Source organism: Neoarius graeffei, chromosome 6, assembly GCF_027579695.1.
Source record: "Neoarius graeffei isolate fNeoGra1 chromosome 6, fNeoGra1.pri, whole genome shotgun sequence".
In the NCBI taxonomy this organism is placed as follows: domain Eukaryota; kingdom Metazoa; phylum Chordata; class Actinopteri; order Siluriformes; family Ariidae; genus Neoarius; species Neoarius graeffei.
This window is the reverse complement of record NC_083574.1, coordinates 8,312,304-8,337,352: the sequence shown is the minus strand read 5'-3', so window position 1 is coordinate 8,337,352 and position 25,049 is coordinate 8,312,304. Positions and strand designations below refer to the sequence as shown.

The following is a 25,049-nucleotide window of genomic DNA, read 5'->3' as shown; positions in this document are numbered from 1 at the left end:
CCCCTTTTCATTCACAAGTTTGACCCTCTGGGCTGAGGTCAATATTCAAGGTCGAGGTCACAGTATTTCACCATACGGACCGACCTTAAGCTGGTAATAACATATTTATTTTTTTCTTTACCAAATTCTAACAGAAAACGAGAGCGCCCGAAAGGGAAAACCAAGCCGAGGTGAGCTGCCATTTTGAATCCTCATTCACGGCTGTAATGCAAATTGCTTCCTCCTCGGTATACAAGTGCACTTCCATGGCAGGAAAAAAAAACTACATTTTGCTGCCTATGTAGTCCCCTATTCATACAAAATTGAGTCATTCAGGATTCAGCCATGTTTTTGCTCGGCGTTAGCAAGTTACAGGTTTTTAGCTTTCTCCTGAAATGTTTTCTTTTATTTCTTCTTCCTCAGGGTAGTAAAACTCGCTTTCACTGTGAACACTGTCGTTATCGCTATCCATGCTGTAAAATTAATGCTATTCTCCTGAGAAATGCTGGCAAAAATCTCATCTCATCTCATTATCTCTAGCCGCTTTATCCTTCTACAGGGTCGCAGCCAAGCTGGAGCCTATCCCAGCTGACTACGGGCGAAAGGCAGGGTACACCCTGGACAAGTCGCCAGGTCATCACAGGGCTGACACATAGACACAGACAACCATTCACACTCACATTCACACCTACGGTCAATTTAGAGTCACCAGTTAACCTAACCTGCATGTCTTTGGACTGTGGGGGAAACCGGAGCACCCGGAGGAAATCCACGCGGACACGGGGAGAACATGCAAACTCCACACAGAAAGGCCCTCGCCGGCCACGGGGCTCGAACCCGGACCTTCCCGCTGTGAGGCGACAGTGCTAACCACTACACCACCGTGCCGCCCGCTGGCAAAAATGTATAAGATTTTTGATAATCTTATAAATAAATCTTATTAAAAAAAAAGATAAATGTTGACAAAAAATGCTACTATGTTTGTTGTTGTTGTGAACGAGCGAGTCGCCAGAGGTCCGTAACCGGGGTCCGTATCGTGGGATATGGACCCGCTCGCCAGCCAATCAGAGCGCAGGATTTGATGGAAACCGGACTGTGAAAAAAATAAACGGAATTATGTGGTGAACAAAAAAAGTGTTTAAAAAAAAGTTTCATATTTTATATTCTTCAAAGTATCCAGCGTTTACCTTGACGGCGCTTTGCACACTATTGGCGTTATCTTACCCAGCTTCATGAGGTCGTCACCTGGAATGCTTTTCAATTAACAGATGTGCCTCGTCAAAAGTTAATTAGTGGACGAGTTTCTTACCTTCTTAATGCGTTTGAGATCAAACAGTAAATAGCAAATAAAATACAGTAAACAGCCCTATTCAACACCACAACTGTAGTAATCCATATTGTGTCAAGAGCTGAACAGCTGAATAAAGAGAAACGACATCCATCATTACTTTAAGACATGAAGTGTGTTTTAATTAATAAAAATAAAGAAAAAACATTGACTGAGAAGGTGTATCCAAACATTTGACTGGTACTGTAGTTCTGTTATATACTTGGACATGGCATTACCCTCGGCTTGCTATGCTTATGTGCTTATGTTAACGGTTATTTTACTCTTACGGCAGTATCATATGAATGAAAACCATAGATTGATACTGATATATATTTGATATGTCTCATCTCATTATCTCTAGCCGCTTTATCCTGTTCTACAGGGTCGCAGGCAAGCTGGAGCCTATCCCAGCTGACTACAGGCGAAAGGCGGAGTACACCCTGGACAAGTCACCAGGTCATCACAGGGCTGACACATAGACACAGACAACCATTCACACTCACATTCACACCTATGGTCAATTTAGAGTCGCCAGTTAACCTAACCTGCATGTCTTTGGACTGTGGGGGAAACCGGAGCACCCGGAGGAAACCCACGCAGACACGGGGAGAACATGCAAACTCCACACAGAAAGAAAGGCCCTCGCCGGCCCCGGGGCTCGAACCCGGACCTTCTTGCTGTGAGGCGACAGCGCTAACCACTACACCACCGTGCCGCCCCACCTATTTGATATGTAGGGAAAAAAAATTCTCCAACTTACACTGAACTAACATTCCCACATCACAAAACGAATTGGCATCAAACTAAGACAGTTAATTCTCAGGAGGGTTTTTGTGCACAAAAATCCGCATAGGATCCGATGGGGACACACACACACACACACACACTGACCACAGAGGCCTCTGGTGGAGGTGTTATCAGGTGCGCCGTACTGTAGGACCATGATGCCGGTGCTGTGGTACCACTGGATACTCATTCCACTGGGGGTGTGAATGATGTACATGGTCCCCGTGTCATCAATATGCAGGTTCAATCTGGTGAACGGCAACCGAGCTGTGATCTGGTTCACAGATACCTACGGTACATCCAACCAGGCAAAGAAAGCATTACAGCTTCATATTCATCAATACAACTCAAAATAAACACAATGATTTTTTTTCTTTCACAAAAATGTAGCACTGACACAAAATGTCACAAAAGATTACTTATACAAACAGGGTACATATGAGGGTAAGTCAAAAAGTTCTAAGACAGATGTTATAATTTCAAAAGGTGTGAAAGACATCCCCCAGAATTCTACAAAGAAGGAACACTGCTTGCAGAAGTGTTTAGACTTAAATGGAGGATATGTAGAGAAATAGCTTTGTTATTTTTCTAAATAAAGATTTTTTTCAATTTGTCTTAGAACTTTTTGACTTATCCTCGTACTTGGTGGGGGAAAATAAAAAAAAATCATTTTTAAAATGATGGAATAGACAGCCTGTGATCCATCCATCCATTTTGGACATCATGATATACGGGTCATTCTAGAATTCGGGAAGCATTTCGCGTCTCTGAGATAAACCTTTTGTTATTTTCCACAAAAGAAACCTTTATTGAATCAGTTTTGGACAATAATGCAAATTATGACAAACTTTGACCAATAGCAATGCTTTATATACATTTTAGACTCAATTTATCCATAAAACATGAATTAAATGACTCCCACCCCTCCCCCTGCATTATTGGCTGTCTTCGACTCCTGATTCATACCGGTACATTCAACTCGAATAAACATGACGTGATTCAGTCTAACAGTCTGTTTTTTGGGGCTTATTCCATTAATGGTTATAAAATCAATTGCAAAGAAAGTCTATTTTCTTCAGTATGTGAAACTTCAGTAATAAAAAAAAAATTATCTGTCCGAATGTTCTTGTCAACTACAACCCCAATTCCAAAAAAGTTGGGACAAAGTACAAATTGTAAATAAAAACGGAACGCAATAATTTACAAATCTCAAAAACTGATATTGTATTCACAATAGAACATAGACAACATATCAAATGTTGAAAGTGAGACATTTTGAAATTTCATGCCAAATATTGGCTCATTTGAAATTTCATGACAGCAACACATCTCAAAAAAGTTGGGACAGGGGCAATAAGAGGCTGGAAAAGTTAAAGGTACAAAAAAGGAACAGCTGGAGGACCAAATTGCAACTCATTAGGTCAATTGGCAATAGGTCATTAACATGACTGGGTATAAAAAGAGCATCTTGGAGTGGCAGCGGCTCTCAGAAGTAAAGATGGGAAGAGGATCACCAATCCCCCTAATTCTGCGCCGACAAATAGTGGAGCAATATCAGAAAGGAGTTCGACAGTGTAAAATTGCAAAGAGTTTGAACATATCATCATCTACAGTGCATATCATCATCAAAAGATTCAGAGAATCTGGAAGAAAATCTGTGCGTAAGGGTCAAGGCCGGAAAACCATACTGGGTGCCCGTGATCTTCGGGCCCTTAGACGGCACTGCATCACATACAGGCATGCTTCTGTATTGGAAATCACAAAATGGGCTCAGGAATATTTCCAGAGAACATTATCTGTGAACACAATTCACCGTGTCATCCGCCGTTGCCAGCTAAAACTCTATAGTTCAAAGAAGAAGCCGAATCTAAACATGATCCAGAAGCGCAGACGTCTTCTCTGGGCCAAGGCTCATTTAAAATGGACTGTGGCAAAGTGGAAAACTGTTCTGTGGTCAGACGAATCAAAATGTGAAGTTCTTTATGGAAATCAGGGACGCCGTGTCATTCGGACTAAAGAGGAGAAGGACGACCCAAGTTATCAGCGCTCAGTTCAGAAGCCTGCATCTCTGATGGTATGGGGTTGCATTAGTGCGTGTGGCATGGGCAGCTTACACATCTGGAAAGACACCATCAATGCTGAAAGGTATATCCAGGTTCTAGAGCAGCATATGCTCCCATCCAGACGACGTCTCTTTCAGGGAAGACCTTGCATTTTCCAACATGACAATGCCAAACCACATACTGCATCAATTACAGCATCATGGCTGCGTAGAAGAAGGGTCCGGGTACTGAACTGGCCAGCCTGCAGTCCAGATCTTTCACCCATAGAAAACATTTGGCGCATCATAAAACGGAAGATACGACAAAAAAAGACCTAAGACAGTTGAGCAACTAGAATCCTACATCAGACAAGAATGGGTTAACATTCCTATCCCTAAACTTGAGCTACTTGTCTCCTCAGTCCCCAGACGTTTACAGACTGTTGTAAAGAGAAAAGGGGATGTCTCACAGTGGTAAACATGGCCTTGTCTCAACTTTTTTGAGATGTGTTGTTGTCATGAAATTTAAAAATCACCTAATTTTTCTCTTTAAATGATACATTTTCTCAGTTTAAACATTTGATATGTCATCTATGTTCTATTCTGAATAAAATATGGAATTTTGAAACTTCCACATCATTGCATTCCGTTTTTATTTACAATTTGTACTTTGTCCCAACTTTTTTGGAATCGGGGTTGTATGTTAACTCTGTTATAAAACCGCATAAACTCCACAAAGACTTTTAATAATACGCATGACACCTACAACAAGTGATGTCACTTCCTATGGGGGGAAACTTCAGAAAGGCAGTGAGGTGTGTTCTGTTTCTTCTCTCATTAATTTGAACAAAATGTTGAGGACACACCAACAGTAGATTCATTATTTGTCAAATCTGTTATGTGATATTGGAGTAAATCTCATTTATTTTTTAAAAAACAATAATATGATTAAAATCCATAAAATTCTGTTTTTATACATGCCATGTGGCAGCTAGTTTGAGGTGAGCATGTGAAGTTAAGACACAAAATGGTGTCTCTGTTATCATCAATTCTGTCCTTTTTTAAAATTTTTGAATAAATACTTAAAGTCTTACAGGTTTAAGGTTTGAAAATACTCGTAATGTTAAATTTGAAGTGTGTTCTATGACAAAGTTTAATGGAAAAAAAAATCTTTCCAATTTTTTGTTTTCTTTCAACACTTGAAATGTACAGCATGAGCCAAACGTCTAGCAAGTTAATGTATCTTAAATGGCTGTGTACCTTACGATCAAGGCGACTGATTATGATCCTGTAGGCATGAGTGGTTATGTTCAACTTTTTAAAACACAGACCAGAGGTTCCACCTGTAGGAGTCTATCAGAGAGAGAGAAGAAGAAGAAGAAGCACAAATTAAAGACATAAAAGCTCGACATTAATTAATTACTGTCAGTATAACGCTAATTATTTTTTATAACAACAGTAAACTTACAGGTCGTCTAATGTAGTTCACACTCTGAAACACAAAAAGAATCAATTAATACTTCAGAAAAAAGATGAAGTATTCATGTTCGTTTTTTTTTTTAAATGTCTATTGATATAGACCAGGGCTTTTCAAAGTGTGGGGTGCACCTCCCCTAGGGGGCGCCAGAGTTCCTCAGGGGGGGGCGCAACGTGAGGAAAAATAAACCAGAATAAGTTATTATTGCGGACATTTAGCGAACTTCAGCTAGCTTTTGCCAGAGACAAAATGGATCGATTTTTAGTACCTAAAGCTACAGTGAGTGAGGAGACAGAGTCTGGGCCAAGCAAAAAAAGAAGGAAGTATGACCACGATTATCTAAAGTTTGGATTTTCATGGACTGGATCTGAAGATGCTCCACTGCCAGTGTGTTGTCTGCCAAGAGGTGCTAGCTAACGATGCTATGAGGTGTTTAAAATGTGTAAAACAAGATGTTTTAAAAAGAAAAGCACAGATGTTTAAAATGTGTAAAAAAAAAAAAAGATGTTTTAAAAAAGCACAGATTTTTAAAATGTGTAAAAGAAAAAATAAAGATGTGTACAACAACCATTTTTTTTTTAAATATGAATGGAACAGGGTGGCACGGTGGTGTAGTGGTTAGCGCTGTCACCTCACAGCAAGAAGGTCCGGGTTCAAGCCCCGTGGCCGACGAGGGCCTTTCTGTGCGGAGTTTGCATGTTGTCCGCGTGGGTTTCCTCCGGGTGCTCCGGTTTCCCCCACAGTCCAAAGACATGCAGGTTAGGTTAACTGGTGACTCTAAATTGACTGTAGGTGTGAATGTGAGTGTGAATGGTTGTCTGTGTCTATGTGTCAGCCCTGTGATGACCTGGCGACTTGTCCAGGGTGTACCCCGCCTTTCGCCCGTAGTCAGCTGGGATAGGCTCCAGCTTGCCTGCGACCCTGTGGAACAGGATAAAGCAGCTACAGATAATGAGATGAGATGAGATATTTTCCATTATTTATTCTATCCACATTCACTGGATATGAGCAGTTGTGCGCTCTGATTGGCTGCTACTCTACTAGTAGGATATCAGCTCATATACCGTGAGTAGAAAAAAACCAAAATGGTGGCGCGTTACTGAACCAACCGAGGACGAAATAAAAACTCTACTTGAAAACAAAACCCCCCCAAAATACAAAAAAAACAACAAAATATGGAATAAAAGTATTTGATGGTATATTTTTTAAATTTTTTAAGAATTATTATTAATATAGCATTTTTCACAAATTGCTCCTGTCATTTCGCCAGTTTGTTTAGATTCTAATCAGACATGATCTTGTCGGACATGTTGTATAAAGTTTTTATTTATCAAATTTGCTAAAAATAATCAAAAAATGCTCTGTTTTTCAAAATCCAGTGAATGTAGATAGAATAAAACAGTTATTCCACTCAGTCTCATTGTACATGAACTGATAGCTAAAGATATCAGCTCATGTGCAACTCAGTTTTGTGGAATAACTGTTAAATAGTATAAAGCAGTCAGAAAAAAAATCAAAATTTTTAAAGACAAAAATTGAAATAAGTGTGAAAATGGCCAACTTGGGGCGGCACGGTGGTGTAGTGGTTAGCGCTGTCACCTCACAGCAAGAAGGTCCGGGTTCGAGCCCCGTGGCCGGCGAGGGCCTTTCTGTGCGGAGTTTGCATGTTCTCCCCGTGTCCGCGTGGGTTTCCTCCGGGTGCTCCGGTTTCCCCCACAGTCCAAAGACATGCAGGTTAGGTTAACTGGCGACTCTAAATTGACCATAGGTGTGAATGTGAGTGTGAATGGTTGTCTGTGTCTATGTGTCAGCCCTGTGATGACCTGGCGACTTGTCCAGGGTGTACCCCACCTTTCACCCGTAGTCAGCTGGGATAGGCTCCAGCTTGCCTGCGACCCTGTAGAAGGATAAAGCAGCTACAGATAATGAGATGAGACGAATGGAACATTAAGTATAGCAACAACAAAAATTGTAAGGGGGGGGCGCTGTTGTTTATTTGCTCTCTGAGGGGGGGCTGACTCTCCCACACTTTGAAAACCCCTGATATAGACTACTGGAAAGTTAGTGTGTGATGTTCACCTCACTGGTGGGGCATTTCTCGACATGTCCAACAATGTTCTCTCGGGGCAGGTGGACCAGTATATAGGAGCCGTTATCATACAGAGCAACATTGTTCCCATCAAATGTGATCACACGAAGGTCTGAGATTATAGAGCAGCGGCCTGACAGGATCAATACACACACACACACACACAATCAGTATCCGTATCTGGGCTTATTTGTATAGAAAAAAAATGAATAATATTAATATTTGTGTTATATCTTCCTTAACTGAATGCTGACATACAGAATATACAGGATACTGGTATATATTTATGGGCAGGGTTTATTTCCTGCAATTGTTCTTTTTTCATCTGTCAGCCAAACTTAATGGGCAGGATGAGCTATTATTGATCTGTTTACAGAATCCAGCTGAGTCAAACAGCGAGCATGTTAACATTACGCTAATCTCAGACATGGAGATAGGCCATGCGTTCATACAGCCACTGTAGCGAGTCCAGACTTCACAGTAGTTACTAATTAGTAATTAATTGTAGTAACTGAATAATATGCTTTAAGATGAATACATGAGTAATAAGTTGTATCTTGAAGGAGTCAAAATGCAAGACCATGTTTGCTCGCTGTGTTAGTAAATATTATTTAGCTAACGTCACAGGGGTTCTTATACTCATTTCACTCACAGTATAGCTCTGTGTGTAGACCATTCTTAAGTCTAGGAAGGTCAGCAATTATAAAGACCAGTAAGTGACTGTAGCCAGTCTGTTGCTTTGCACAATGCATCAGTCATTACTGTACAGGGAGCACCATATCACCACCACTGAGCAGATACTACAGTATTTACGATGTGGGTGATTCTCAGTACAGCAGTGATGCTACTAACATTGTAGGGTGTGTGAAACATGTGCAGCATTAATGATACGTGTACAGTGGTTCTTTTCTACTCCTGGATAACAGCAGCTGGGCTCCAGCCAGGAAGAGTATCATAGACTGCACCTACAGTACATGATATTCTTCCACATAGTTGGAGTTGCCAGATGGAAGGAAAAGAGGAAGACCAAGGATGAGATTTATGGATGTGGTGAAGGAGGACATGAGGATGGTTAGTATGACAGAAGAAGATATAGAGGACAGGAGGAGATGGAGGGATATTATCCGCTGTGGTGACCCCTAATGGGAACAGCCAGAAGAAGAAGAAGAAGAAGCAGGAGAAGGAGGAGGAGAAGTAGGAGGAGGAGAAGAAAAAGGCAAAGGAGGAGAAGAAGGAAAAGGAAGAGGAGAAGATGATGAAGAAGGAGGAGGAGAAGGAGGAAAAGGCAAAGGAGAAGGAGAAGTAGGAGGAGAAGATGAAGGAGGAGGAGGAGAAGAAGGAAAAGGCAAAGGAGAAGGAGAAGTAGGAGGAGAAGATGAAGGAGGAGGAGGAGAAGAAGGAAAAGGCAAAGGAGAAGAAGGAGAAGGAGGAGATGATGATTGATGGAGAAGGAGGAGAAGATGAAGAAGAAGGAGGAGGAGAAGGAAAAGGCAAAGGAGAAGAAGTAGGAGAAGGCGGAAAAGAAGTAGGAGGAGAAGGAGGAAAAGAAGTAGGAGAAGATGATGAAGAAGGAGGAGGAGAAGGAGGAAAAGGCAAAGGAGGAGGAGAAGTAGGAGGAGGAGAAGAAAAAGGCAAAGGAGGAGAAGGAGGAAAAGGAAGAGGAGAAGATGATGAAGAAGGAGGAGGAGAAGGAGGAAAAGGCAAAGGAGAAGAAGTAGGAGGAGAAGATGAAGGAGGAGGAGGAGAAGAAGGAAAAGGCAAAGGAGAAGGAGAAGTAGGAGGAGAAGATGGAGGAGGAGGAGAAGAAGGAAAAGGCAAAGGAGAAGAAGGAGAAGGAGGAGGAGAAGATGATTGATGGAGAAGGAGGAAAAGAAGTAGGAGAAGGAGGAGGAGGAGAAGGAAAAGGCAAAGGAGAAGAAGTAGGAGAAGGCGGAAAAGAAGGCGGAAAAGAAGTAGGAGGAGAAGGAGGAAAAGAAGTAGGAGGAGAAGATGATGAAGGAGGAAAAGAAGGAGGAAGAGGAGATGATTGATGGAGGAGGAGAAGAAGAAGAAGGAGGAGAAGATGATGATGAAGAAGTAGGGGAGGAGAAGATCATGAAGAAGGAGAAGGAAGGAGAAGTAGTATACGATATTCTTCTCTGATTTAAAGGTGTTTCTATTAACATGGCCACGAAAATATGAATTCTCATTATCTGAAAAAGGTGCGTGTCTTACAGGGACAGCGCCACAGTGGACAGCAGGGGTCCATGTTGATCCGAATGGGCATGCCCAGCAGGTTACACTGCGGTTGGGTGATGTTGAATCTGCAGTGCTGGGAGGAGTTGTGGAGCATCAGCTGCCCATTAAAGCAGATGTACTCACTGCACTCATCAACTCGCACGGAGAACGGAGGCTAAACAGGAACAAAACACCCACAGAAAAATACATTCATACCACACTGACCTCTCATCAGATATATTCCATGATACACTACTGTATGTGTTGAGCTAAAAAATCTTCCTGATGAGATTATAAATTGTCCAGTGACAGAATGTTTGTCAGTAAATTAATCTGAACCACACCCCACCCCTCTTTAAAGTGCTGATGACACGTTTTTGACATCTTTGGCGATGTTTTTATAACATAAAAAGTAATTCCCGATGATCCATATATTAATTCACGAAGGCGCCTATTTTACAAGTTATGATAAAAAACGCGGCTATTTGGGCAAATTTGATAGGGCTGCAGCACCCAGGAGACGAAAGAGGAGGAGGAGGAGCTATATGATGTCAGCGAAAGAACCTTCCTCCTAACTTACCAGTTTGTTGTTGATGCGACAGGTGTTCAGTTTGTCATTATTAGTATTATTATTATGCATTATTATAAATATATTAGTTATTATGCCTTCGCGTTGTGTTGCCGGCTTTTGCTCCAAAACCTACAAGGATGGGGTAAGTTTATTCAAGTTTCCCAGAGATCCCGAGCTGCATGCGAAATGGGTGAAGCAAGTCAGGCGCACTCGTGACAAGTGGGAGCCCTCACCAACATCCGTCCTGTGCTCTGAACACTTCGATTTGGATTGTTTTGACACCCTTCCCAACTTAAAAGAATCTCTTGGGTGTTCAGTTCAGCACAAACGTGTGTTACTACCATCAGCAGTGCCTACACAATGTTGCCAGATTGGGAGGTTTCCCGCCCAGTTCAGTGGTTTCAAGTGCATTTTGGTGGGTTTTGAACATATTTTGGGCTGGAAAATGTCAGTAGTATCTGTTGCCAGATACTGCTGAAGTTTTCCAGCCTAAAATATGTTCAAAATCCACCAAAATGCACTTGAAACCGCCCAACTGGGCTGATTCCTCCCAATCTGGCAACACTGCCAGTATTCCGGAGGGGGTCTACTAGTAGCTATGCCGGATCCAAAGACAGTCCTCCTGTCAGAACATGTGTTGTGAAACGACATAAGATAAAGGTACGTAGAGCTATAGATTCTACATGATAATCATAAATGTAATCATAAAGTCGACGTGATATCAGTCATGTATTTGCTTGTGAAAGCTTGCGGCTTTCATGTAACTGCCGCCTAGCAACGAGAGGCAAAGGGTAAAGAGGGTAGGCTATCATAGATTCTATTCGGAAGAGATCAACACAATTCTAGACTCCCAGAAGAGGTAGAGCTAGCACTAGAGAGTTCACCGGCGTTTTCATGCGCCATTTCCATTGAGTAGAACCAGAGTAGAACAGCCAGTGAACCGCAGCGTGTTCTTCCGCTGACATCACAACATGGCCGCGAGCCACCGACCCAGTTTTCTTGCGCTGTGCAATTAAAAGTTGGATATTTGCGTAACAGCTTCTTTTCACGTAATTATAACAGAAATCTAACATGTTTGCCATGTTGTATAGTTTATTTAAGAAATTGCATAGAGTCATGTTCGTGTCATCAGCCCTTTAATCCCACCCCACAGCTGTAGTGCTGCATTAGTGATGTAGCCACATTGGCAGCAGGGCAAGAATGCCTCAAGCTACAAAGAGTTATCGGATCGCAGACATGAGATTTCACTGCATTTAATCCTTTTCAGATTTAGAGTTAAGGCTTTGGGTTTGGGAATGAAGAGCAAATTTAAAAACTGTTTGCATAACAGACACTCACGTCTAGGATTAAGCCAAGGTCCAGTTTCTTTATCTGACGAATGTGAAACTGATTTTGATGTTATAAAATGTTTTAACTTTAATTCAATGACGATACAAAAGGCTGTGTAGGAAAAGTAAACAATTTGATAAACGGTTTGCTATTTTGTACTTTTATTTAAATGTAATAACAAAATTTAGAATGAGCAAGAATAAGAATTAACTGTAATTCGGTTTAAGTATAATGTCCCACTTGGTTGCAGTTAAAAAAGCAACCTGACAAACTTCATATGTTTAAAATTTTGTACTGTATTATGAATAATATAATGAGCTTGACGATATGAGGTTTAGAAGTAGATTAAAAGTAACTTTTAATTTATAGCAGAACTCAGAGCTCCATACTTAAAGCCATGGTCACAATACAGCTCGCAATGCTTTGCGATAGGTGATCAATGAAAATGAGGAATTTTGTTGGCGATATACAGGTGAGCTAAAAGTTGCGCTCACACAGCAGGTGAAGACTTGACCGTCACGCCTTTGCACGCTTGAGCATAGCACAGCTCAAGCAGCCGCACGCTCACAGAGCACGTTGTGCGCTCTTGGAATCCAGTCGTCATGGGAAACACCTGATGCTGATTTGAGCACAATCAGCACACACACATATACAGTGCCTTGCAAAAGTATTCATCCCCCTTGGTGTTTGTCCTGTTTTGTCGCATTACAAGCTGGAATCAAAATGGATTTTTGGAGGGTTAGCACCATTTGATTTACACGACATGCCTACCACTTTAAAGGTGAAAATTGTTGTTTTATTGTGGCACAAACAATAATTAAGATGAAAAAACAGAAATCTGGAGTGTGCCTGAGTACTCACCCCCTTTCATCTGAAACCCCTAAATAAGAGCCGAGTCCAACCAATTCACTTCATAACTCATATAATTAGTTGATGAAGATCAACCTGAGTGCAATCAAAGTGTCACATGATCTGTCACATGATGTCTGTATAAATCAACCTGTTCTGGAAGGACCCTGACTCTGCAACACTACTAAACAAGCAACATGAAAACCAAGGAGCCTCCAAACAGGTCAAAGTTGTGGAGAAGTATAGATCAGGGTTGGGTTATAAAAAATATCCCAAACTTTGAATATCCCAGGGAGCACCATTAAATCCATTATAGCAAAATGGAAAGAATATGGCACCACTACAAACCTGACAAGAGAAGGCCTCACACCAAAACTCACAAGAGGGCATTAATCAGAGATGCAACAAAGACATCAAAGATAACACTGAAGGAGCTGCAAAGATCCACAACGGAGATGGGAGTATCTGTCTGTAGGACCACTTTAAGCCGTACACTCCACAGAGTGGGCAGGGCTTTATAGAAGAGTGACCAGAAAAAAATAATTGCTTAAGAAAACACACTTAGAGTTTGCCCAACAGCATGTGGCAGACTCCCCAAACACATAGAAGATTCTCTGGTCAAATGAGACAAAAATTTAACTTTTTGGCCATAATGGGAAATGCCATGTGAGACGCAAACCCATCACCCTGAGAACGCCATTCCTACAGTGAAGCATGGTGGTGGCAGCATCATGCTGTGGGGATGTTTTTCATCTGCAGGGACAGGAAAGCTGGTCAGGACTGAAGGAAAGATGGATGGCACTAAATAAAGGGCAATTCTGGAGGAAAACCTGTTCGAGTCAGCCAGAGGTTTCAGACTGGGATGAAGGTTCACGGTCCAGCAGGACAATGACCCTAAACATACTGCTAAAGCTACACTGGAGTGGTTTAAAGGGAAACATTTAAATGTCTTGGAATGGCCTAATCAAAGCCCAGACCTCAATCCAATTGAGAATCTGTGGTATAACTTGAAGATTGCTGTACACCAACGCAACCCATCTAACTTGAAGGAGCTGGAACAGTTTTGCCTTGAGGAATGGGCAAAAATCCCAGTGGCTAGATGTGCTAAGCTAATAGAGACATACCCCAAGAGACTTGCAGATGTACTGTAATTGCAGCAAAAGATGGCTCTACAAAGTATTGACTTGGGGTGGGGGGGATTTCTGTTTTTTCATCTTAATTATTGTTTGTGTCACAATAAAACAACAATGTGCACCTTTAAAGGCATGTCATGTACATCAAATGGTGCTAACCCTCCAAAAATCCATTTTAATTCCAGCTTGTAATGCAACAAGACAGGACAAACACCAAGGGGGATGAATATTTTTGCAAGTCACTGTAAGGACACTGTTTTCAAACAGAGGCTTTGCAAAGTATTATCATCACGGTCACGTTTGTTTCTAGGCTTGTTTATAGCTCTGGTTAAATACTCTGCTTTCTGTTTTGCTTTCGTTTGTGTTTTGTTCCTCTGACCTTTCCTCACATTTTGTTCTTGTAAATATTACACCTGCTACTAAGCACTCTTCCTGCACTTAGACTCATCTACCGTCACGTACCTGCCAGAATACGTCACAAAGTCTTTATGAAAACAGCATCCTTATATGTGTGTGCTGACTGCGCTCAAATCAGCATCAGGTGTTTCTTGCAACGACTCGGGCCCCAGCGTGTGCACAACGCGCTCCACATGATCCCCGAATGTAAACACACTTTTCAAGTCTTGGTGAAGGTTAAGCGATGCCAAGCTGCTGTGTTGACGAGGCACCCATGAGCATCGGGGACATGGATTCGAGACAAATACAGAGTGTTTAAAAAAATTGATATCATTTCACAATCTAATAACTTTGCCAGTTCTATTAAATCATTAGTTTTCTTTTGTTTCAGACATGTAAAAGTTTTTACCTTTACCTGACATGTTTCGACGGTGTAACTTCCGTCTTCATCAGAGGGTCACCCGGATGTTGGTGTGTGACGTGCCTTTATAATCAGCTGATGTTACGGAGGTGTGACCTCCCTGTCAATATTGACAGGTCGGTCACACCTCCCGCTGTCAGTGTTGCCTCCTCAAAGGCACGTCACACACCAACATCCGGAAGTTACACCGTCGAAACATGTCAGGTAAAGGTAAAAACTTTTACATGTCTGAAACAAAAGAAAACTAATGATTTGATTTAAGAAGAAGACATAATGAACGTAATATATTTATTTGCCAATTCTAGTTCAACTGACCTCAAATTTTAACAGCGTGTGTGGAAACAGGTCAGAATTTTATGTTTAATGTTTTTTTTTTATCTTTTTCGGTATAGAAATGCCATTCACTGGAAAAGAAAAGGTGTTTTGTGTGTTAGAGTACGCTCGAACACAGTTGAACAAGACTGTGCAGTGTGCGTTTATGAGAGAATTCTCTAAAAATGCACCAACTGCAATGGAGGTTTGGACACGGCACAAAAGGTTCAAAGAGGAAGGCTGTGTGTGCAGCAGGGCAAAAGTATCTGGACGACCACCGGCATCGGAAGAGACGATCGCGTGAGCGGGTTCGCGAATATTGAAAATTTGTGAAATCGTTCATGGAATCCACATATCTTTTGAATTTCTCATTCAAATTTTGAGGAATAAATCTTATATTGCTCAATATTAAGCCTGTTCAGTTTCATTTGCCTAGACTATGTAGTTTCTGGGGGCGGCACGGTGGTGTAGTGGTTAGCGCTGTCGCCTCACAGCAAGCAGGTCCTGGGTTCGAGCCCCGGGTCCGGCGAGGGCCTTTCTGTGCGGAGTTTGCATGTTGTCCGCGTGGGTTTCCTCCGGGTGCTCCGGTTTCCCCCACAGTCCAAAGACATGCAGGTTAGGTTAACTGGTGACTCTAAATTGAGCGTAGGTGTGAATGTGAGTGTGAATGGTTGTCTGTGTCTATATATCAGCCCTGTGATGACCTGGCGACTTGTCCAGGGTGTACCCCGCCTTTCGCCCGTAGTCAGCTGGGATAGGCTCCAGCTTGCCTGCGACCCTGTAGAAGGATAAAGCAGCTAGAGATAATGAGATGCGAGAGATGAGATGTAGTTTCTGGGATATTTACATCTCAAATATCGTCAAATCTTTTGAAACACACTGTACATCTCAAGAGGTTCGACGAAGGTTCCCTGAGCTTTGGGAAGTATTCCCAAACCCATCTCGTTGCTTAGTTTGCTGACAAAAACATCACCACCAAATTTCAACGCATACGTTGAAATTTTTCACCATGTTTTTGGGCACTCATGAGGCGGAGACACACCAAAAAACAGCTTGCAACACTCAGATTATTCGCCATGCATCACATGATTTGTGGCGATACTACCAACTTTTCAAAATTGAGTATTCACAAACCCATCGCGATCTGTAATATATATAATTTTATATATAAGTATCTTCTGTACTTGCATGATTTTTAAGAAAAATAAGTTTTTTAGGCTGAAAAATTAAAACCCCAGATCACCAACGAACCATGCCATGAGGTTTTGTATTCTGTTTTTCCTTCTTAAAGTTTAACAAAATATTATCTTTAACACTAAGCTCACCGTACAGGGTCCAGTGGGGAGCACGAATGCAGGAAGTGTGGTTGGAGGACTGAGTGTCGTGGGAGATGAGGAGGGAGCAGTGGACATTGTTTCTGGGGGTGTTTCTGCTGTCGACGTCAAAATAACAGCCTCCTTGGTTACTATGGGAACAGGGGCTGTCTCTGTGGTGATAAGAGGAGTTGCTGTTGTTATGGAATGAGTGGTAGAAGGAGTTGCAGTAGTGATGATGGAAGTGGTTGTTTCCTCAGTTGTGCTTGGTATCTCGGTCGTGCTGGGTGACGGTGATGTAGTGGTAACAGAGGTAGTCGTAGGGTGTGTGGTTGGCTTAGTGGTGGGCGGGGTTGCAGTAACAATCGGGCTTTCTGTGACTGGTGGAGAAGATGGAAGGATTTCAGGAGTTGTTGGAATAAATATAGATGTGGTGGGGGCTGAAGTAGGAGCTGCAGTAATGCTTGTGGTGCCTGCAGTGGTAGGAGAAGTGGTTGTTGTGGGAGCAGTCATGGTAGTTGTGGTTGTGGTCAGAGTTGTCGGAACCATCGTGGTAGGAGCTGCGGTGGTTCTGTTAGACCGGGTCACAAACATGTAAGGAGTAGGAGTTGGAGAAAGTGTTATGCCTGAAGAGAAATAAACAACAACAACAACGTTTCAATCATAACCACCATGTTTGGGCTGAGCGAAGGTGATGAGGAGAAAAATGTTGAAGTGGCACATGTTGGTGGTACTCACAGTCTTCTTGGTACACACACCTCCTCGTGACTTCATCCAGCACCATGGTTTTCGGACAGCGTGGGAAACAGCCTTCCACACTGCGTGCACACACACACAGGGTTTCAGTGCTGTGAGCGCAGCACCACTGACACTTTTACAATGAATTTTCAGAATATTTAACCCCTACTAACCAATACGGGCAGTAAGAATCATCTGGAGACCATGATGTCCAAATGTGCATTCATGTGTGATTTTTTTTTTTTTTTTCTGTGACCTTCCAACATCATCACAAAGTAACATCTCATCTCATTATCTCTAGCCGCTTTATCCTGTTCTACAGGGTCGCAGGCAAGCTGGAGCCTATCCCAGCTGACTACGGGCGAAAGGCGGGGTACACCCTGGACAAGTCGCCAGGTCATCACAGGGCTGACACATAGACACAGACAACCATTCACACTCACATTCACACCTACGGTCAATTTAGAGTCACCAGTTAACCTAACCTGCATGTCTTTGGACTGTGGGGGAAACCGGAGCACCCGGAGGAAACCCACGCGGACACGGGGAGAACATGCAAACTCCATACAGAAAGGCCCTCGCTGGCCACGGGGCTCGAACCCGGACCTTCTTGCTGTGAGGCAACAGCGCTAACCACTACACCACTGTGCCGCCCCCGATAATAAACATATTTTTTTAATTATTTTTATTATTATTCGTCTTAAGGTATGTCAGTTCCTCACAACACTGTAGCACAGAATATGTTATCCAAGTGATTCTTCCTGCTCCTGGTTGTTCTTCGAGTTCCAGAGAACAGGCAGTGTGCTTGATCAAATTTTCTTAAGTGCATTAATTTCTGAATCTTACAGAGGCAAGAACTGGCAGCGTGTGGCATCAGGATCGCTGCATGTTTTCACACATGCGCTGGCACATGCATGGTATTTCCACTCGCACATCAGTCGATACGGAATCACAAAACTGCTCTCTGAAACATGAGCAAAGTGGACAAAAATAATTAATAAAACAGTATTAGGTGCAGATGCATTAGATGTTTGAATCTAGTCGTCTGTACTTTGTCCTGTTCAAGTTAAAATTGCATTATATTTGTATGACAGAGACTGTGCACAGCTGAGGTCATTTTGACACGAAGTACAGGCAGAAATTAAAAAAAAAAATGTTAAAATGATTTGTATATGAGTCAAAATTTGCTAATGGGTAATAATGGTGAGACACGTATAAAAAAAATCATCTCCATCCACTATTTTAAACATAAATTGGATATTTTTTGGTTTAAATAAAATAATATTGCTCTAAGAAATAATGTTGACAACTTCAGATATCACAAGCTATATTTTCCCAATAAAATCATGAATTAATTTTTTGAAGTTGGTGAATTTTAGACACCCGACCGTAACAGTTCTGACTAACCAACTTCGACAAGGTTTGATTGCTATACAACTTATTGTCGGAATTAAATCAACTACACTCCATAAAACAGGTTTACTGAAGTGTTTAAAAAACCACATACAATGGGCCTGCACATTTTCTAAACACGAAAAAATCATTTTAAAAAAAGACCCTTATGCACGTTACTGTGTCCGTCAGAAGTCAACATCAACTTGTGAATAAGAATATTCCAACTAAAAACATTAATATAGAACAATATATGTAATCAATCACTTTAATATAAAAGCACCAATTGATTTATAATTAATTCTCGCCTTGGAATCTGCCTGTTTTCAAAATACATCGATGGTAAAATCAAAGGATCGCTGTCTGTCAGAAAATAACGTACACAAGACTGTATCGTACATCTCCGACCGGCATAGCACCGCATGATACACAAACCTCCAGGAAATCCACACTACCACAAGTTTTGATGGCATCGTCGCTTTCCGAGAAGATGGAGAAACTGGCCGCCTGAGCAGCGTGTGTTTGCAGTCTGTCAGGAAAGCTAACGTGCATAATACGTAACGCACGCAAGTATAGATTTGTTCTTCACTCACTAAAAATGAACCGTAGCGATCGGGGAACTGGCTGAAATACTTCATAATGGATGTAAACAAAAATTGACGCCAGTGCAACTGAAAGAATTTGCCGGGAGGGTGAATGATCGTGTGGAATGTGTTGGTCCCTGACGGAAGCAGGAAGTCGCACGTTACAATCTGACGGACATTTCTTATGCACGTTATATTTTGACGTCCCCCAATTGAAGATAAATAAAATTTGTTTTGGGTGTACTTGTCACCATGTCAGACAGGTCTCCTTCTGGAGTCAGAGAGCTTTAAGTGGACTTGTTGGAAAAAGGAAGAGATTGATGGCCCAGAAATATGTTTCCATGGCTGTAATCCAAATTTTAAGTCTCATTTATTACTTTATGGTGCATGCATATTACTATCAGACAGTTCCGGCTGTGTGCAATACTCATGTTGTAGTCTTCATTTATGAATTTTACTATATAATTTTAGTCTTAGATTTCTCCTGTTACTTAAATATTCATATTCCCCTTTCCCTAGTCAGATCTTATAGTGCAATTAGAGTACATTTCAATGAATTCATCTTTGATAATTTATGTACGTCAAAAGTAACATGCATAAGTATACTAACCCACATGTGTTTAATATTGTATTGTTCCACAGAGTCCTGTTTCCAATCCTTAATGTTAATAGTAAGTTACTACTGTTATGTTATGAGGATTTCTTCACAATGAATTCTTGTGTTATGTCGGTTCATAAGTGATAACAGAAAAGTTATCACCTTGGCTCTTGGTCGTGAATCTTTTCACCTGTTTCTTGAATAATTATATTCTCATTTTCTGGAAAGATCTTTGATATTTTCCATTAAGTATTGTAAAAACCTGATTATTTCATTCTTATATGCATGGAGTTTTGTAAAATAAGGAGAAAAAAACTAAAAATACTTCATTTTTTTCCGTCAAAAAATAAGCGTAGATTTGATAACTTCGCAGATGATTTTTTTGAAAATCCAGTGTGATTACTATCTTTTCAATTGTTAATATGTTTAATAAAATAATAAAAGTTTAATATGATGTAGTTTAATTTTTCAATAAAAGAATATGAATTTTGACATGATTTGTTACATATTATTACCCATTAGCAGATTTTCATCCATATACTGTACAGTATTGTTTTAACAAGATAGAAAAAAAGTGATTTTAGTCTTTATCACATTCCTTGTATCAAAGGGATTCATGAGTCTCCTTTCATAAGTATTGATAATGATAGAGTTGGATTATGTAGATTGTTTTTAATAGATTTTAAAGAAATGGCCGGGTTCATGGTACGTCCATTAACAAGCTCTGAACAGATGGGAAGGATTAAAGGTGACCGAGGTCCATGTGTGGCTTAATGTGTTTATGGGAACTTTCTTACCCTCAATGGTAAAGCTGCTGCTGGCCTTGAAAGAGTACGAGTTGTCGTAGCTCTGTGCACGTGCATGTGTGTGTGTGAGTGTAATGAAGACACCCTTCTGGCTGTGCAACTCAAAGGAAGACCGCCCAGGCAACCACAAGCCCTGGTGATGAATGAAGGTTGCCTGGCGACGAAAATCCTCATCAGGTCTCCAGCGCTCCAGGCGCACGATGCGACTGGGTGTGACACACAGGAAGTAGTTTGGGCGCTCGGCAGACTCCAGTGAGACAGTTGGGAGTCCTAAAGAGCAGAGCAGCGTAACAAAAAAATCTCTAATACTCGGCACGACTTTTAAAACAATAACGCCAGGTCTGGAAATTAACTTTGTCGCTCACCATTGAGTCTGATTAGTTGTTTTTCAAAATTTTAAAATCACTGATGGTTAGAGATGCTGTGGTAAGCCACCTACTATTTCTAAGGGAGTAGTTTTATTTTTTTTTCTTAACTTCAGTGCAAATATGTAAATGGAGAGGAAAAACTGATAAGCAGAAATTATGATTTTCTTAACCTTACTGTTTCACTTATCATCCCTTTGTTACCTATATTTTTATTATAAACAATTTCATATTATTTGCAGTGTGTCATTGTGTAATCTGTGTATGTATAGTTTAGCCCAAGAGCATTAGCTCAAAATTGAGTCCAACCCGGAACAAATTACACAAGCTGAATTTTTCAGAATATGTTCAGAATACCCTTAGGAGTAACATACTAAAAGTCCCCGGGAATCCACCTTGTGCTCTCTGAGAAATTCAAGATGGCGTCCAAAATGGCTGCCGATTGGAGATTTTTCAATATCTCAGGGATAAAACATAATATAAATGCAATTAAAATGTCAAATTATATGTTCTCTCATACAAGCAATGCAAATTCACCATTGTCACACTGTTAAAATTAAAATTAACCAAGATTACAAGGTCATTAATGTGGAAATTACATGGAATTTGATGGTTGACATGATTGACAGATTAGCTTAGTAGGCTACCTACATACATGAACATAATGCAAGACAACAATTAGACATCGATTTCCTTAATATTGAGTGCATCTTTAAGCTTTGATAAAATATTAAAGGGAAATTAAATTTGAGAACTCTATCTTCTAAAACTACAATGGCAAGCTGTTTCAGTACACTTCTTCAACATTCCGGCGACTTTCATGACAAAAAGGTCTGCCTCAATAAAAGCTCTTGCTTATAAACAATGAGTAGACTTAAACACTTCTCAGTGCCTCAGTTGTAATGCTTGGACCTTTGTTGTACCATCAGTGAAGTAGAGAATTTATTCAAGCTTGTTTAAGGGTGGAAAAAAAATTAATCTTTGAGTTTCTAGCGCCAGTCTTTACTACTAGCAATGCCAGTGTGTTCGGACAAAAAATGACTAAACTCAGCATGACCTTTTAAAAATGACTGAACTCAGCATGACCTTTTAACATGCCATTTTTCATTTTACACCACCAATTTACTTTAATTAATATTAATGAAAATAAGTGCTCCAACCCCTAGTAATCGTGTTTGTTGTTTTGTGAACAGAATAGGATGATACGGAGTGAACGAGTAACCAATGGATCCACACTATACGCAAATATACTGTTATAATAATGTGTACATTGTTATTATATAATGTTAATACACAATGTAATTAATACACACATGTTGGAATTTACTCTCCTACCCTACAAAACATATATTCTGACCTTTTAATTGCATTAATATTTTGTTTTGGGCCTGAGATATGGGCAGATCTCCATTTGGTGGCCATTTCGGACGCCATCTTGAATTTCTCAGAGAGCACAAGGGGGATTTCCGGGGACTTTTAGTATGTTATTCCTAAAGGTATTCTGAACATATTCTGAAATTTTCAGCTTGTTACTAATTTGTTCCGGGTATAACCCTATTACTCCTGGGCTAGTTGTTTTGTTTAGTATTTATTAGATGTGACAGAGTTAAACAGTAGGGGGCAGTTGTAGTGGAGTTAGAAAAAAAGACTGGTTTCCTGTTGGACACGGAGTGTACGCGCCATTTTGGCGTCTCCTTCTTCTACATCGTGGTCTCGCGAGCGAGAAAAACACAAATTAATTTCCACCAGACGCCTTCGGAATACACGGTTTTATCAAGTTGATCTGCGGTCTCACGCTGCCACTACTCATCTCTTGTTCCTGTAGCTCGCGCGCATGGCCGGTGACCATTTTAGGAGCTGATGCAACACGCATTTCGTCATTATGCAATCGGCTGTAGGAGTTACACACCCTGATACACGTCAGGAATAATCCCTCTGGATTACATCGTGGATTCACCTTGTCGTCATCATCTCTCTGGACTCACCAACTGACTCGAGTCAGGCAGCTAAGGACATTATAACACTCACCACGCCTGTTGATGTCTTACTAGTTGATAATTATAGCACATAATTATAAACATTTGTATATATTGTAATTTGCAAATATTGTTATAGTTAACTTTGTATAATATATAATTTTTTGGTAAATTTGTTCAAAATATATTGATTTGCAAATATTACTTATTGTTTTGTTATACTATGTCTGTTGGTTACCAAATTCTTTCTGTTACTAAGCTGTGATTTTCCTATTACTACGAAAAGCTTAAATAATTACATTGTGCGAAACACTTTAAACTTCCAGTTTGTTATTTAGCTATTCCTGTTTAACCATATTACTGACTAACTGCTATTAATTTGTTTGGCAAAATGTTTAAGGAATTACCAAAAAGTTCAAAACATCCAAATCTACTACATCTTACGTCGAAAAACGACTTGTCTGAAGATACCTGCCAGGAAAAAAAATTATTCAGATTTACCTGGCAGGCTGGAGTTAATTTCCAGCCCTGATCACCACCAAATAAAAACTCAATTAAATGAATGTAAAAGTGTGCTCTTACGTGAAGCTCGCTCCTTGTAAAGTCCGCTGGTGATCATGAGGTTGAAGATGGCAGTTGGCTGAGCATTAGTCTTCAGCAGAGGAAACACCTCTCCGCTACTGACATTCGCTCCAAACACACACACTGAATCATTATTCAGCTCAGTGGCAGACAAAGTGAACGGACCCTCACCCAGCTCTAAACACAGACACACACAAAAACAGATATACTGTAAGTGTAATAATAATATGACTTTATTTTCAAAAGGTTAATAACCAGTTTAGCTCACGCTACTCTTACACTGGGTTTTCTAACCAGGCTTGGGACCAGCACTAAGGCCCTGTCCACACGGCAACGGATTCAGGTGAATCTGATAAAATTATTTATCGTTTTGGCCTGGCGTCCACATGGCACCGGCGTTTTGGGTGCCCCAAAACGATATTTTTTGAGAACGGGTTCCAGAGTGGAAAAATCTGGCAACGGCGCCGTTGCGAAGTTGCCTGGATGAGTAGAACGGATTTGTTTCCGATGATGCCACAACCACATGACTAGAACAAGCAGCACTCTCGCTGTTTTGTATGAACCACTGCATTGCATTCACTTTTGTATACAGCTTTTCTTTTAAATAAACAAGTAACTGAACCATTTCTTGAATTTCTTTTTTTTTATTGGATAAGACTGCTTTTCAAAATGTTCACACACAATAAGAAAATTAAGTTATATAAAACTATGCACACTAATAAAACTAATTTGTACACACAGAAGGCACGATTTCCTCGCATAGTCGCAGACATCTTCTTCTTATTGTTGTGTGTTTGTTCCTGTGAGTGCTTCACGCCGGGTAGAAGAAGGGGTTTATGCGCATGCGTCCTACTTCTTCTATTGTTCTGGTGTCTCCGATGGGACCGTCTTACAGCGCACGTAGAGGTGTGGCATGTGTATTGCATCGTTTTCAGCAAGCGTTGCGTTGCCATATGTACCTGATATTTTACTGATCCGTTGCCCATGTGGACGCGATATTTTTTTTAATAAAATCTCGTTGCCGTGTGGATGTAGCCTAAGTATGCACTGTCTTGTCCAAACCCAGTGGTTGGGTATTTTACCTAATCTGCATGTCTTTGAACTGTGTGGGGAAACCAGAGCAAATCCACATTGACACACAGAAAGGTCTCCTTTGGCTGTGAGGTTCGAGCCTGGAACCCTCTTGCTGTGAGGCAACAGTGCTAACCACTACACCACCATACTGCCCAGTAAACCACCATATAGGTGTATATAGTTTATTTATTATATCAACATTCACTGGATGTGAGCAATCACGTGCTCTGATACCCCTTTTCCACCAAATCAGTTCCAGGGCTGGTTCGGGGCCAGTGCTGGTGCTGGTTCATAACTCGTTCAACTTGCGAGCCAGCTGAGAACCAGTTTGCTTTTCCATAGCTCGCGGTGCTAAAGGAAGCCACGTCATTACGTCACTGTATACGTCAGTTACGTCGCTGTATACGTCATTACGTCGCTGTATATGTCAGTTACGTCGCTACGTTTGCATAAACCTTGGCGCGAATATCAAAGCAAAAACAACGCAGAAGAAGCAGCAGCAACAACAACAATAATACCGTAATAATAGATGACTTTGCGTTTGTACAGCTGCTGCTTCTCGTCGCTTAAAAATGGCAATCTTTCGCGGTCTTGTTATTGTTGTTGGTCTTAACAACTCCGCCCCCCCCGCTGACGTAAGCGGTTCTTTCCTCTGGCCCAGCAGAGAGTTGGTGCTAGCCTGGAACCGGTT

General features: G+C 41.0%; 1 protein-coding gene across 1 annotated transcript in view; it reads right to left on the bottom strand.

Moving 5' to 3' along the window:
* The window catches only part of otogl (otogelin-like), a 172,307-nt gene that overhangs the window by 59,109 nt on the left and 88,149 nt on the right, over nt 1–25,049 (bottom strand). The window contains exons 45-54 of the mRNA XM_060923103.1: nt 23,285–23,459; nt 20,353–20,631; nt 17,828–17,945; nt 16,982–17,061; nt 16,256–16,869; nt 9,917–10,094; nt 7,693–7,835; nt 5,605–5,628; nt 5,397–5,489; nt 2,201–2,384 (exon numbers count right to left, since the gene is read on the bottom strand). Of these exons, the coding sequence (XP_060779086.1) occupies nt 2,201–2,384; nt 5,397–5,489; nt 5,605–5,628; nt 7,693–7,835; nt 9,917–10,094; nt 16,256–16,869; nt 16,982–17,061; nt 17,828–17,945; nt 20,353–20,631; nt 23,285–23,459 (1,888 nt within the window). The remainder of the gene's footprint in view (nt 1–2,200; nt 2,385–5,396; nt 5,490–5,604; nt 5,629–7,692; nt 7,836–9,916; nt 10,095–16,255; nt 16,870–16,981; nt 17,062–17,827; nt 17,946–20,352; nt 20,632–23,284; nt 23,460–25,049) is intronic.